At 37.1% G+C, this 15,962-nt stretch overlaps 1 protein-coding gene across 6 annotated transcripts in view; it reads right to left on the bottom strand.

Annotated features, from left to right (window-relative positions):
• Positions 1-15,962, bottom strand: part of LOC111471690 — a 31,495-nt gene that overhangs the window by 10,758 nt on the left and 4,775 nt on the right. For 5 of the 6 annotated variants that reach the window (XM_023117412.1, XM_023117413.1, XM_023117415.1 and 2 more), the window contains exons 4-11: positions 7,110-7,275; positions 6,900-7,000; positions 6,738-6,810; positions 6,506-6,641; positions 3,454-3,614; positions 2,660-2,784; positions 2,487-2,586; positions 1,822-1,918 (exon numbers count right to left, since the gene is read on the bottom strand). In XM_023117412.1, coding sequence (XP_022973180.1) covers positions 1,822-1,918; positions 2,487-2,586; positions 2,660-2,784; positions 3,454-3,614; positions 6,506-6,641; positions 6,738-6,810; positions 6,900-7,000; positions 7,110-7,275 — 959 coding nt within the window. Of the gene's footprint in view, positions 1-1,821; positions 1,919-2,486; positions 2,587-2,659; positions 2,785-3,453; positions 3,615-6,505; positions 6,642-6,737; positions 6,811-6,899; positions 7,001-7,109; positions 7,276-15,962 lie in introns of those variants that run through there. The other variant, XM_023117417.1, reaches the window with a different exon arrangement.

The following is a 15,962-nucleotide window of genomic DNA, read 5'->3' as shown; positions in this document are numbered from 1 at the left end:
TTTTTTTTTTTTTTTTTTTTTTTTTTTTTTTTTTTTTTGGAGAGGAAACAAGTATACTATTTCATTGATGAATGAAAATACAAAAAGGAGAAAACCCAACCACTTGAGGATTACAAAAATGATCTCCAAGAAGTAACCACTAGTGTCAGCTTTAGGACATGCAAACATTAGTATTTTTCATTTCTTTTCAACAAAAATGAAGAATGAAATGAAGGAACCATTGTTTTTCATTTAAATATAAAATAAATATCTCTATCCGACAATATTATAAGTAAACTACATTAAAAATCTCGGTTTCCTTTTTTTTTCTTTTTCTTTTTTATAACCCTTTATTAGGGACCCCACCGCCACAAATCTAGGGTCACTCCCCTGCACCACTCTTATCCAATGGTATTCTAGGAAGAAGATTGAATTGTGCCTTCAATGAGGAAGTTTGTTTCAAGAAAATTGAAAATTTGAAATGTCATTCATGTACTCTGTTTTTGAAGTTAGCTGCTGGTGAAGAATTCAGGAAATCATCAAACTCAGGGGTGCACAATCCTTTGTCTATTGAAATGATTCAACCGAAAGTAAGAAGTAAATAGTTGCACCTTGGAAGATGAAAGATCTGATGATGACTCTAATATCAGTGTTAGTAGTATAGATGAGGAGGAGATGTGGACCATTTCTTGAATTATGGATGTCACCTTGCATAGGAGCCAAATGTACTCTGTAGCGTTCCAATTATATCTAGTGTCCAAGAAGGAACTATAGATAAGGAAGGGATTGGTTCATTGCCAAAGGGTCATCAAAGGTCTCATGCGAAGAAGAAGATTAGTGGAGTTTTTTAAAATGGCTGTGACCTTTCATTTCCTTCATAGTTCTCTTAATGGATAGTGAAAAAAATTAATCCTTCCATCAAAGCACCTGAAAAATGAGAATATAATGTTATTCCAGACAATTCTGGGATTCCTAGATTTCTTTGGATCAACCATCAACATGGTTGGAGGGCTACCGGTTCACTAAACGATTTATGTTTGGTTTAGTGTGTTAGCAGTCCAATCACTTGAGGTGGCATGCATGAAAAGGTTCTGATTGGGAAAGTTAATGTTGCTCCTTTGCTTTTTGAGCTCCTTTCAGTTACAAAGCTTTTTATTTGGTTGTTTCTGTCAACAAGAGTGATCTTGCAAACTGAAGACAGGCATTTTCGTTGATTTTTTGCTTTCATCGAAGGTTTCTGGATGTTCTGTTCTTCTTGGCAGTAGATATAGCTTTCGCAACTTGATGGGATTGGTTTTATTGCTTCAGCTCATTGGCTTGTCAAGATCTACTTAGCCGTTTTGTTCTTCAATGTCTTTTTCCTTGTTTGATTTTCTTTGTACTCCCTCCCTGAACATTTTTCTATCTTTGTTAAAAAAAGCATGCCAACAGTAGTGAATGAAAGAACTCAACAACTACTTGAGACTTCTTTTACTCTAGGGATTTAGCATCGCCCAATAATTTTTTTAAAAAAAAAAAAGAAAAAAAAAAACAGGGGAGAGAGAGAGTATTCATTATTTTAAAAGTGACCACTCAGGAACTGCGCCATACCTTGCCATTTAAACAAATGAAAATGTACTGGTGCCTTGAAGTACCATTCACCAACGTTTCACTACTTGAGTTCCCCTTTCATTAAACAAAAATCATGTTTCTTAACTCTAAACCTAACAGATTTCTAAAAAATTGAATTCAAAAGTTTACTTTCAGCTTCATCAAAGATTAAGATCAAAGTATCAAAAAAAAAGTAAAGGAGATCATAGCCTTTTCCCTTTTCTCAATCAAGTACAAAAAGCATAAGCTCACCCTTTCAGATGATGTTCTTGCAGTTGCGCTTGAAGTTGATGGTCAGCTAATATTCCAGATGCACCCAAGGATGAAAGCTTTTCTTTCAAAACAGAAGCTGTAATAGCCAAACAACAATAAGTTGGACATGACGTGTAGAAGATGGCACGCTTACAAAAAGAAGAAAGCTTCTATGATTTGTGGGAACGTCAAATTGTGCGGGCGTGACAAAAGGCAATATAACATCAATTAGAAAAGGAGTACATATCATTTCATTAACCTATTTTTGGATCTGCAAACAGGAAGTACACCACAGTAAACTAATTACAATTGGTCAAGGTAGTTAGAGCATTTTTAAAATAATGTCAACCTACTAACAACTTCCCGTAAGGAGATCTACAAATCATTGGGAAAGTTCAGCCAGGATTAGGAAGCCTTTCAAGAGTACGATAAGGATCAACACTTGTTTATGACTACTATTTTAATACGGAACACAATGCATTTTATAGAAGATATGAAATTACAAAAAATGAGGGGAATATAGGCAAATTCCAAGCCAAGTGGAAGTTACCAATTGGCCAAAGAAAAGAGAGAATGCAAGATTTGAAAGGAGCAAAATATTTACACCATGAGAACCCAACCGAAAGCATATGGCCCAAAGTTTGCTCAGTAAGGAGTGTGATTACCAGAAGATCCTCTTGCACTTTGCAGAACTGCAAATAGTTGTTTTCGTCCTTCCCTTGTGTATGCAGCCCTATTTTTTACAGTATCAGCACCTGACACATTCTGTCAACCAAAAATGTGAATCTTTCTGAAAACTAACAAACAATTAAGATTCTATAGCATCGATTCACATAACTGCAAACAGCAATGCTGCTAAATTGAGTTTAGGGTGAACTTCTAATGCTTTGATCCTCGGTAGGGGATAAACTGCTTCTCCACCCTTCTGGGAAAGGATGCGAGGTATATCGATTGATTCAATCACTGCCAAAACATAGATAAATATAAGAAAATTAAAACAATTAGTACAACAAAAACATAAAAGGAATGATATTTGTCTTGATTGGGTTGTCATCATATTCCCTTGTAAGTTTCATTTTTCTGCTTTCTTCTCACCCAACGAGATTTTTTTTTAATCAATTTTTGTTTCTTTTAGGCATTAATGAAAAATTTGTTTCTTGTTCCAAAAATGATCGATCACGGACACTTTGGGCAAAAAGCACAATAGAAGGAGAAGGAGAAGAAGAAGAAGAAAAAGAAGATAATAAACAAACTAATGATTGTCACAATCAAAACAATCAATATCGATTACTAGAGGCAAAATGAGCATACCATAAGCCATATAACTTCCACCAAGGGATGAAGCAAGTAAAGAAACAACAAAGATGGAATAATAATATTCATACCAAAAAACTTTAAATGTTTTAAAAAAATGCATAGAGCACCAGAAAAACTTTTGTCAACTCTTCTATCAAATAATAAACAAAAAGTATTTAAAAAAAAAGCCCAACTTCTTATATTAAATAATAATAACTCACGTCAGTAATTGACTTCCACAAGGAAAGACCTCAACAAAAAACCAATATTAATTCAACAAATCAACAATATGTGTCCTAATAATAGATTTCTGTTGAAATCATTCAATAATATCACCTGCAGGCTCAAAAAAATTTGCTTGCGTGGGAGGTCTATTTGGATTCAGAATGACTCGTGTTTTCCAAACTTGGAGGTTTCCATCCTTGGAGAGACTTACAAGTAACCGCAACATTGGTAACCAAGCAACTGAAGTAATTGGCTGAGAACCTACTTGCGTACTGAAATTCCAATGAAAAGAAGACTTTTACGATATATTCCAAGGTTTAAAAGGAAAACTACTTAAAGTGATTAATGCAATAAATGACATCTACTCTTGAAGAGACTAGAAAAAAAACCCAATGGATCCAGCATTTCAAGCAAAGATGAACATTCAAATTACCGTAGTCTGAGGGCTAGTTGAGACTCTAGCTATAGAAGGCTAGGTAAAGTAACAACTTTATTTATACAACCTGGAAAATTAAAAGTGGCTTCTCCCCAAAACATCAAGCAGAATTATGTTCATATATACCTATACAAACTATTAGGGAGTTTGTATCCTAACAGTATGTTCTGTACCTATCTTCTCCTCAAAACATCATGTAGGTTAGGTCTTTTTGATGTCTTTCCTACTTTGTGGCTAGGATATCTTCTCCTCAAAAAATCATGTAGGATAGGATATCTTTGTTTTCTTTGAGCATTAGACCATGTCAAGAGGATGAAGGCAAATGTCAGGGCAGTTAAGAGCCGAATCCGATTCTGAATCCTAATTTGAACCTTAGATATAGTTTTTACTATGTTCATGATGTTAGTACCAGCCATATGACCTAGCAGTCTATCAAAAGGAGTGCTTAAGGTTCAGGACTTCCGCTTTGTATTGTGTGTAGAAAAGGAAGTGGACAGCCTAATCGGATCCACTCTCCTTAAACCCGTCTTGAAAGGGACGAGGGACCAGATAAGTACATAAGCCAAAACTTAGCCAAAAGACTGGTCAAGGCCTCAAGACTTAGAATCCCAGATCAAAACCTTTACATATATGCCTTATCATCACGTTAGAGTGTGGAATCTCAATTGCACCTTAGAGTGTGGAATCTTAACTGCCCTATAGATACAATAAAGAGCTTACAAGTAGACAACTTACGGAGTATTTTATACTCACTCTAGTTCTTTACTGTTTTTTAGATAATGACTAGATGTTGGTCGAGGCGAGAGCGGTCTAGAGCAAGAGGCCATAGAGATAGTCTAGGTTAGAATGTCTTGTCTGATTTTTGTACACTTTTGTCCCAGTCTTGTCATTTAAGTATCGTTCCTTCTTTTGTATTTAAACTCAAATATACTTGTATGTACTTTTGTATGTTTTTATTATGTTTTCAATGTTCAACGTCCTCCTCTTTTTAAAAGCGAAAAATTTTACCATATCTTCAGAACTCTTCCACGTTAGTCCACGTCGCGATCCATGTTTGGAGTAGCTCAAAAATCAAGTTGTGACACCTTGCAACCCTTTCCCTTGAGAAATTTAAATGTAAATATTTTGCTTCTCTTGAAAATTTAATTTGGGCGAAATAGAATCATCACTTGCAATCTAGTTTTTTTTTTAGCGAAAATCAGTGGGCAAGGATTTGTTTTAATCATTTTCAAAAAGGGTTGTAACTTAGACTCTAATAGTTGGAACCATTTTGTTTATAGTTTTGGATGAGTTTCAGATTGATCGAATAAGGGTCAGAACAAGTTAGCAACTCTCCTAAGCACCCTTTGGGTTTTTTATAGTGTTGAATTAAGTTTAGGATCATTGAGACTGAGTTTAATTTCAGAAATTTATTTTAGGTTGATCTGAGAATATTTGGTTGAGCCAACTGTGATTTTTTTTGCCTTGAATTGCCGATCGGCCAAATGACTTTACTACTAGAAAAAACACTCTAGAAAAAACACTAAGTGCTAGATTGAGATTCTACTAGAAACACTTAAGAGCTAGATTGGGATTCTTTTAATAATATATTTCACCTGGTCAAACCGTTTTTATACAATAGAAAAAATATTTTTTTTGCCTTGCCAATCAGTTTTTGTATGATAGCTCGAGTGTCTTTTATGTGATGATGGATGAGGAGTTTATAAATGATGTTTATGAAAGTTCCATAATTTCACATGATGAGTATGTAGTGGGATCTCACTTATAGCATGATTCATATGATAGTCGGTGACAACTACCCCTCCAACCATAACTGATGTGTGCATCCCACATTTACCAGAATTTATGAACAACACAGATTTACAATTCATAGCTAGTAACCTAGTACACTGAGGCTCTGCTCCACTAACTGGATGTCAACTAACCATCAGTTGGGGTAAGTCTATAGAGGAGTTTGCTATACCGAGTAGTTGGGAGAGGCTACTGTAGGATGAGGTTAATTGTCCACTAAGATGACCATAACAAAACATTTACATAATAATCAGTTTTAAGCCCCACCCGTTATAGGCATCCACTTCATGTTTTAAGCCCCACCCGTTATAGGCATCCACTTCATGTTGCATGTAACTGCATAGTGTCACAATCCATAGAATGATTATCCCCCAAGTAAGTCATCACGGACGATGACTAGTTTAAGTGGGAAGAATGTCACAACCTAACTATGAAGAGAGTAGTAATGACCCCTAGAGGTCTTTGAAAGTTAAATTATTCTTGAAGTTTTCTGTATCATGCATGTAGTAGTAATGACCCCCTAGAGGTCTTAGAAAGTTCTAGTTGGATTGTTAGAACGTGAACTTCTTTCATATCTAGTACTTAAACTGCACATGCCCCATTAAACCCTTACAAGATGCAGAGATGAGCAATCCTGTCAGAACCCCCAGAGTTATGCTTAATGGTAGAACCAAACTAAAGATCCAACAATGATGCAGTTAAGATATTCAGGGAATTAGAACTATGTTCACTAAACATAACAAACTCCTTTAGGATCAAGTAATATTGTAACTACTTAGAGTTAGAACTTCTAGAGTACCAATTTAAATATGTCGCTAGCAATAATGTCAAGAATAAATAAGCTACTTCTTATTGATGCACCAGAAGATAGCCAAATCTAATCAATTTGTTCGCATGTAAATCATGCAAAAGGAACATGTAAACAAAATGACTTACATTCCAATCATACTAGGTTTATCAGTTGAAACGTCCCAAGCCAAAAGTGTACCCCTACGGTCACCAACAAAAATCCACTCCAGCGTTGGATGAAATGCAAATGCTCCAGCACCAATGAGTTTTATAGTGTTATCAACTGAGTGCAAAATGACATTAAAACATTTGTTACTTCCATAAATACAATATGCACCATACTAACAAAGAAAAAAGGAAAAATCTACTATCATCTCACGTTGCAGAGTATAATGAACAGCGTAAGTATGAATGTTATATGCTCGAATCAAACCATCAGCATAAGCAACGTACTGTATGGGAAAGAAGAACAGATCCTTAGAGTATAATATAAGACAAAAGAAGAAGATATTTAAAACTTAGTGAAGGATACAAATATTACCAATAGAGGTAGGCGAGGATGGCATGCAAGATTCACAATAGGTTTCTTCAAGTCGGTCTTAATTTTTGTTGGTGTCCTACCCCCTTCAACCGTCCCAACAACTACCATGTAGCAACCAATATTCGACAGTTACACAGGCAATGAGTCTCAACAAGATAAAAAGGCATAATCCCAAAGAATATGAAAATTTATTAATTGATAGTAGCTGACCTGTCACGCTCATTCTTTTGTGGAATCCAAAAAACACAACAGGTTGTAGGGGTGTCAAAGCAAGATGTACTTCTGTATTAGAGGAAATCTGTTCTATCTTCCTTTCAGGGGAATGCAAGACACAAGTTTGCTCTGAGTCAAAGTCACAAGATCTAATTGTGCAATCCTACAAAAGGGAAGGTACGATATAGATGAACTAGGGTTAAACAATTTCCTACATAACGTGCATTCATACTTCTTTACAGTATTTCTACTACAAATCCCGTCCACCAGCTATTATACGTAGTGAATCAGGAATAGATACTGTAATATCCAGATATGTACAAAAAAAAAAAAAAGAAGGAAAGAAAAAGAAGAAAAGAGGAAAAAAAGAAAGAGGTTAGTGACATTACGGAGGACATCACTGGAAGTTAGCAGAGGGTCAGCATGACTGTACAGTCAACGGTCAGTTTCCTTGACCTCATCCCTCTTTTGTGGTTTTTTAAGCCTTCCGGAGTTTGTTTTTCGAGTTGTTTTCACCAAATTTATTCTTTTTGACTTAATTTAGGGTATATTTGAGGAATTTTGGAGACTTTGGAATTCTTGAAGACCTGAACTAAGCCTAAGAAGTCAACAACTAAGTAAGTCACCATTTGGATTTTTAACAAGAAATACTTGTAGGAATCAATTAGGACTCGAACATATGGACTCTTAGCATGATTTATGAATGAAATGAGCATGAAAATGGATAGATAAGTATATATAATTATGGATTTTGATCTGTTTAGCTAGAATGCACGTTTTAGAACTTCCGATATACAAAAATTGACTATGAAGGATTTAAATGCTTCGTTAGGACTATGGCACGCTATGATTTGTCGTACCTTGTTCAATATGCATGTATATTGTGCGGAGACGTATGGTTTATCAATTAATGCCACTTATGCCCCTAGAAGTATGTTAGGAGGCTAGAATACCTATACATGCCGTAATTGACTCATGGACTAAATGTTATGTGCCTTAGAAAATATGCATGATTTGTTAGCGAGTTGTAGCCTATTTTTACTTTTCCTTGGTCCTTCAGCCACATTTAGGGTCCGTTATGATATCATGGATCGACTAGATCTATGCAAGGACGGTTAGGGTGCAACCCTTAATCATGAGCTCACCTCAACGGGTTAAGATCTACTTAGCCTATAGGAATGCAATGTTACCCACTTAGAGTCTGTGGCACGCCAGAGAGTACTACTGAAGGAGCTCGGGTTCTGCCGAGTGGTGAGCCGGCCTTGCACTATTCTAGCCTAGAATGGCATAAGAATAGGGAGCATTGATAGGTGCCATTAGGGGAGCTTCCGGCTAGTGCTTAGTAGTAGGCACATATGGAGTTATAGGTAGATTGAGAGGTCACCTATTACGAGCAACGACTCCTCCGTACCTGTTAAACTTCCTTAGAGCTTGAGACATTACAAGGCACCCCGACTTATGCGCAGAAAGCTCGATGACCTGATGAACCTTGAAAAGTATGAAATGAGAGGCTAAGTACACCTTGAAACCTTAATACAACCCGATGGGTGACTTATACCCTTAGAATAGGAGTTAGTATGGTATATGAATCCTACTAGCCTGAGAGTGCTAGATGTGAACCTTAAGAGGGCTACATATGAATCTTAATCTGAGAGGGCTAGATATGAGCTTTAAGAGTCTGAGACTGCTAGATTTGAACTCAAGTCATGGAATTAGCCAATTATAGGACTATGATCGAGCACACAGCTTAAGAAACATTGAGTATGAGAAGTTTCGATGAGAGCCTACAAGTAGGTGCCTATTGAGTATTCTTATACCCATTTTTGCTATTCTTTGTTTATAGATGGGTCATAAATCATTGTCCAACAACGGACCACACAAAGCTATGTGGCTACGGGGGGCCTCTAGATCAAACTTTTATCTTGGTTTTAATATTATTTTAATGTCGCTTTCTTGAAACTTGTGTTATTTTATAAATTGATTTCTCTCGACCTCACGACCACGTTTTATACTTTTAACACTTTTTATGTTAGTTTACTATTTAAGCTTGGCTTTAATTTTCTTGTATTCCTCGTTTTACAAAATTGCAAAATTTTACCTCTCTTATTACCCTTGAGTCCACGTGGCAATTCGTAAACAGTTTTTCCTAGATAGACAGCCTTGAAAAGCAGATCGTTACCGATTGGTACCAAAGCCCTAGGTTGATTAAGTCCTACAAACAGTTTCTCCTGGATAGGGAATCGTTTGGGTCCCTACAACTCAACTCATAGCCACTCCTCACCTCAATAGATATGTAAGTAGTAAGTAGTAAGTAGTAAATACAATCTAACTCCAATTGAATCGCATGCACAAGTTGGTTAAGTTTATAAACCTAATCCGGTTAAACTTTGGTTGGACTATCTAGTAACCAGACTCTAATGAATGAGGTTACATTATGGGCCCTAGAACTTGAAAACCCTTCACGTAGTAGCAGAGGAGGTAAGTCCCGACCGGGTCCAATCCTATCCGTGACTCCTCATAAGCAAATGCATGCCAAGGACTAGTGTTCGAGCAAGTAGATTCCCCAGCTTCCGTCATGGTAAGGATGCCATGACACTACAATCTCTGACCAAGGCCATTGTGGCAAAACACGAACTCTAAGAGACTTTTGCAAGCATGACCCACCGACATTTGACGGGAAGAACATAACAAAATATCATGAGCGGGTGATGTCATTGCTCAAGATAGGGGAAAATGAGACAAAGTTTAGGCTAGAGAGGAGTGCTTAAGGAAAGTTTCGGGATTTAGATTGCCTCGAAAAGTGCACCAAAAGGTGAAAAGTTCCAATAGCCCAAAAATAGCTTCAAGGACCGGAGTGGGTCCAGCAACATCATTGCGGTCTTAGAAAGGGCTTAGGACAATGAGGGTTCAACAAGCAAGCCCTGATGGGAGGGCGTGAGAGAGTGAGGATTCAGCACCCCAAGAGAATACTTGAGGATACAGCCACAAGAAAATTGAGATAATTGTGTCTAGGCTTGTTAAGAACTAAGTGGAGATGCACCATGAACCCTGACATGCAAGGTGATGTAAGATGTGAAAGCAAAAGAAAAACAGATTGTAAGTCCTTAGAATCTCAATGACGAATGTAGCGAAGGCAACTAAATGGAACACCATTGCTGCACGACCAGGACCATAGTGGCCAAAACCGGTGCCTATGTGGAACATGGCACAAGGGAGCGTTAGAGAATAAGGCGCCCGTACTTAAAAACGGGTAACTTGACTAATCGCCAAAAATCCTCGAATAAGTGGAGTGGAATAGAGTGGACGTTCACGTTTCACCACGTCTAAAGGATGGAACCCGACTAAAGAAAATAGAGACCTAGGGTCTCGTGGTAAAGAAAACCATCCTAGCTTGGATAGCTAGTAGATAGACCAAGTTTGATTGTGCGACATGGAATAGTGGTATCACTTGTGGCAATCCCTATCATTAGAGGCAGAGCCTACCCCTTCTAAAGTACCATAACGAAGGTCGTGCTAGAAGATAAGCACGACGATGAATATAGGATGTAAGAGAACAATCGTAAAGCAAGGTACCTAAAGTTGTGATTAAGGTATGGATTGTCAGTTTTGCCACTAAAGTGGTATAACGGGTCGACATGTGAGTTCAAGGCATGGCAAGCAGACACTCTCCGATGTGAGTCTCGAGAAAAACAAGATATCAGCTAGTGACTAGCTAGAACGGCTTCGGTTGAAGCCAAAAGACTTGAGTACAATTGCTTGCATGCACTAAACCCGATGGTTCAACTGCATAATATTCCCCATAAGTTGGGAAGTATGAGCTTGAGACAAAAAAGACATCACATGGAGATTATATAGAATATCCTTGAGGACTCATTCGAGACATAGAAATGGACACAGTTAAAGTGAAACAATGCCCTATGATTAGGCAGAATGCCCAAGGCGGTCTAGGAAAGAAACAAGGGTCACGTATCCTTGCTAAGCGAAATTAAAGAATCAATGCCCCATGATAATTCAAAGTCCAAATGTCATCCTCACGCTTCATGATAAGGGATTGATATGTGTCTCAAGTCATATGTTCTTCTTCATCTTATTCTAGTCACTTGGGGTTTCACATTGTGTCCGCTTAACGGTCAGTTAGCCCCACATTGTGCCAAACCTTAGAAAATTTGTTCGGATCGTAATTATCTTTTAGTTGTCTTAGGTCTCAAGATGTTGAAATACTTTCAAAGTTGTAACGATTCAGATTTTTATTCCAAAAATGATATGATAATATATTAATTACAGCATTTATTCTCGCCGGAAAATGCGTGATTTCCGGCGAGACAATTATTGCCATAATTGGAAACGTTCATAGACCCTTCTATCTCTTTATGCACAACCTTTCAGCATCCCTTGAAACGATTTTCTTCCGAACTTATCTCCTATGTCTGAGTGTGTTTGAGAGAGAAGAAAACCGAGAGTTTTTGAAAGGGAAAGCGATACCAATTGGCCCCTACCCAAGGATGACACACACAAATCAAGCAACGGTCCAAATTTTCAATGTAACGATTCAGATTTTTATTCCAAAAATGATATGATAATATATTAACTACAACATTTATTCTCGCCGGAAAATGCGTGATTTCCGGCGGGACAATTATTGTCATAATTGGAAACGTTCATAGACCCTTTATATCTCTCTATGCACAACTTTTCAGCATCCCTTGAAACGATTTTTCATCTGAACTTATCTCCTGTGTTTGAGTTTATTTGAGAGCAGAAAATCGAGAGTTTTCGAAAGGGAAATCCCAAACACACTCCGACACAAGATTTCCCTTTCGAAAACTCTCAGTTTTCTGTTCTCCCAAACACAATCAGACACAGGAGATAAGTTCGGAAGAAAAATCGTTTCAAGGGATGCTGAAAAGTTGTGAATAGAGAGATATAAAGGGTCTATGAATGTTTCCAATTATGACAATAATTGTCCCGCCGGAAATCACGCATTTTCCATGAGAATAAATGTTGTAGTTAACATATTATCATATCATTTTTTGAATAAAAATCTGAATCGTTACATTGAAAATTTGGACTATTTCTCGATTTGTGCGTGTCATCCTTGCACAGGGGCCCGAACGTGCATGCAGCCCGCTGTTCTCGCCTGGAATGTGGGCTAGAGTAGAGGCTAAAACAGAGGGTTGTTGGGTCGCGGGTATACGAATACGAGGAGAGAACCAACCCGATCCAAAAACTCGTCTTCCTTACCCGAAAAACAACGAAAACCCTTATCACAAAAACCTTCCTTATCATTCACCGAAGAACACACAGCGATTCCGACGCCGACTCCCTTGCTTCCACCTCGGTTTTCCTCTGATGACTTGTGCAATAACACCACACCAGCTTTCGATTCGGAACCCCAAAAATCAACGTTGGCTCACAGATCTTTGTGAAAATCCACTCGATTTCACTTTCGACAACTCTCAATTTTTTGCTCTCTCAAACACACTCAGACACAGGAGATAAGTTCGAAAGAAAAATTGTTTCAAGGGATGCTGAAAAGTTGTACATTGAGAGATATAAAGGGTCTATGAACGTTTCCAAGTATGGCAATAATTGTCTCGATGGAAATCACGCATTTTCCGGCGAGTATAAATGCTGTAATTAATATATTATCATATCATTTTTGGAATAAAAATCTGAATCGTTACAGAAGTCTTCTTTTTTCACACAACGAACCTTACTAAGTGAAATTAAAGATCGTGACAAGGGTCACGTATTACCGAACCCTAATGAGAGTCATGAAGCCTCGAGGGATCAAGCATCACTCAAGTCTCTATCAACTTCATATGAATATTATTAGGGATATATTTGCAATTAGTTAGAGAGTTTGTTATGCTATTTGGTTATAAATAGAGGGAGTGGGAAAGGTGAAATGAAAACATTGATTTGGTTGGATTAAGGCTCGAGTGATATCAAGGGAGGGAGGACCCAATAGTTCTCTTTGTTCATAAGATCCTTAAGGGGGTGACCTAAGACATCCTACGAGATGGGCCCAGTTATATTTTGTCTGATTTCCCATGAAATATTAGAGAACTATTTTAGGCCATTACGGTTGCGTCCATGTTTTATTAGAACTGACCACCAACATACGAGTAGAACAATCAGTGTCTCCATGTGTTAGTTAGTGTCGAGGTAGACAATCCTGATTTAAGGCAGGTCATGAGAAAATATCCCATTTTTTAAAAGAAATCAATCCCTTGATTTTGCTTTTTCTGCTATATGTTTGTATGTAGATCAAATCCCACAATAGAAGTGCTTTCCTAGGTATTTCTAATATTCACCCTTGCAAAAGCAAGGTTGTGGGGTTGCAAGGTTGTGGGGCAAGAATAACAATAGAGTTCAGAGAACCGATTAAAAAAATTTCATGATGAATTTATTTTTCTGCTTGCATGTCTTTTCAATGTCATTAAAAGGATTACCCGAGTATGTTTTACTTATTTTCAAGCATCTTTTCTATTTTTTAATTTTTCAAGCCTTGTTCTTAAATAATAGCTCTGATCGGTAAGTGTGTAGAACGTCAAATCATAACTTCAAGCAGCCTCCAGATGCTTTCTATACATTTTTTAAAGAAGAACCGCTGACGGACAAAGAAGGGAAAGCAATGATAGAGGAGGAAAACCATTTAGTAGTGATTTTCTTAGGGCTGACGAGCTTGAGCAAACTATCAACCACTACCCCAACCACAAATATCAAGAGTGATGAGGAAATAGTGATGAGAAATGCCTATATACCAGAAAAATGGTGAAGTCTATCAAGTAAAAAATGTGCATTCATCTAATTGCCTCAAAAGCAAACTCCTTTGATGGTAGTTCGGTTAGCAAAAAAACAATGAAGGGAGCTTGTGAAAATGTGAGGATAATGACAAAGATCTGGTTAAAGGTGAAGATAAAGAGAAATAAGGGCCAAAAGTTACACCATGAAATTAATTTCTTGGCATGTACAAGGGATTGGAGCAGCGTAGAAAAGACATCTGGTGAAAAACATTATGCTTAAGAATAGTCTAGATGTAGATATTCTCTAAAAGACAAAGTTAGATGGTCTATGGGAGGACTTATTTGTTATAGGGGTTCGCAATGAACCCAACAACCCGAACATACCCAACCCGAATTATAAGGCATGGGTTGGGTTAGATAGGTTTTTGGGTTGGGTTAGATAACAATTCTCAACCTTTCTTTTAAAAGTTTTCAGTATGAGTTCTATTTATTTAAGTTGAATTTATTAAATCTTTTTTGTTGTGTTTACTGCTGAGATTTCGTGTAAAAGTAGAGAGTTATTGGGAGAGCATTGAAATTTCCACATTACACAAAAAGGAAGGCCAAAAAGTAGAAAATTAAAATGGATTAAGAATTGTTGGTATGTTACAATTCTTTCTTATTGTTGTGATTATATTGATGAAGAATTTATTCGTTTAAATGATTATGGATTGATTTGTGTTTGTTTGTGAACTTTTAATATCTTTTATTTAAGATTGTATTGAATGACTATGTAGTGTGGATAAATAAAAGAAATTTTAAAGAAAAAAATTTAACAATCCGACAACCCAACTCAACCCGAAAATAGAAGGTTGGGTAGAGTTGGGCTGTGAACAATTTTGGGTTGGGTTGGGTTAGGTTACCAATCTAATCCACCCAAATTTTTGGGTTGGTCCAAAAAATTTCCTCAACCCAACCCACTCGACCCATGTGCACCTCTAATTTGATCAAATGTGTGGTGCATTGGAGGACTTTAACACAATATAGTGGCTATCTCAGAATTTTAATGGGAGAAGTGATGGGGTATGATGGCCTTTAATTGGCCAATGGAAGACCTCAAGCAACAAGGTCCCGAACAAGGTAACTTCAAAATTCTAGTAACATTCTTCCCTTCCTTTGGTTCACGATCCTTGTTGTACTTGATATTCCTTTCGACAATGATAAATTTACATGGTCCAATAGCAAGGGCCTATTTCTACCCGAATTGATAGGCTATTCATATTTTGAAGTTAGAATGAGTGTTACAAGAAGATGTCTGTCACGAGGCTTTCACATATGACATCTAACCACTTCCCTCTTCTCCTTATCTTCCGTTATCAAAAATAGGGTCCTTCCTATCAACTTCAAAAACATTTGACTGGATATCCTGATTTGTCCAAGAATGTTTAGGAATGGAGGAATGCTATGAACATTATTGGGTTGCCAGGAAATCGCTTAAAAAATTAGCAGCTCAATGACCACCTAAAAAGATGGAACAAAGAAGTCTTTAAGAAGATTGAGGATGGGAAAAAGAAAGTGCAAAGGAGAATGACGATTTAATTTATATGGAAGACATAGGCTTATTGAACTCAAAATTGATAGAAAGTATGATTCACTCAAATTAGCGCTTACGGAGATACAAGTTAGCGCTTACGGAGATAACTTTAAAGGAGGAAAGGATGTGGAACTAAAAGTATTAAATTCAGTGGCCTAAAGAGGGTGATTAAATACGAGTTTCTTCCACAAATGGACTACATCTAGAAGAAATAAAGCCTTCATCTCCTTATAGAAGATGGTAAAGAAAATATCCTTACTATGAAAGGAGAAAGCAAGAGTTTGTTAGCTTAATCCAAATATTGTAAACTATGATGAAAGGAAGAGATTTGTGATTTAACGTGTGAATTGGGTTTCAATGAACTCATACACAAGAGAAGAGTTGGAAACCCCTTCCAAGAAGAAGAGATTTTAAAATCTAAGATGATCCTTGACAACCTCATGTTTCACAGTTCGGATGACATGACTAATGAGTTTGGAGGAGTGACATACCGGTGCAGCAAGATTTTTTTTTTTTTTTTTTTTTTTT

Source organism: Cucurbita maxima, unplaced genomic scaffold (genome assembly GCF_002738345.1).
Source record: "Cucurbita maxima cultivar Rimu unplaced genomic scaffold, Cmax_1.0 Cma_Scf00055, whole genome shotgun sequence".
Taxonomy (NCBI): domain Eukaryota; kingdom Viridiplantae; phylum Streptophyta; class Magnoliopsida; order Cucurbitales; family Cucurbitaceae; genus Cucurbita; species Cucurbita maxima.
Note: the sequence above shows the minus strand (reverse complement) of the source record. Positions and strands in the feature narration are given on the sequence as shown.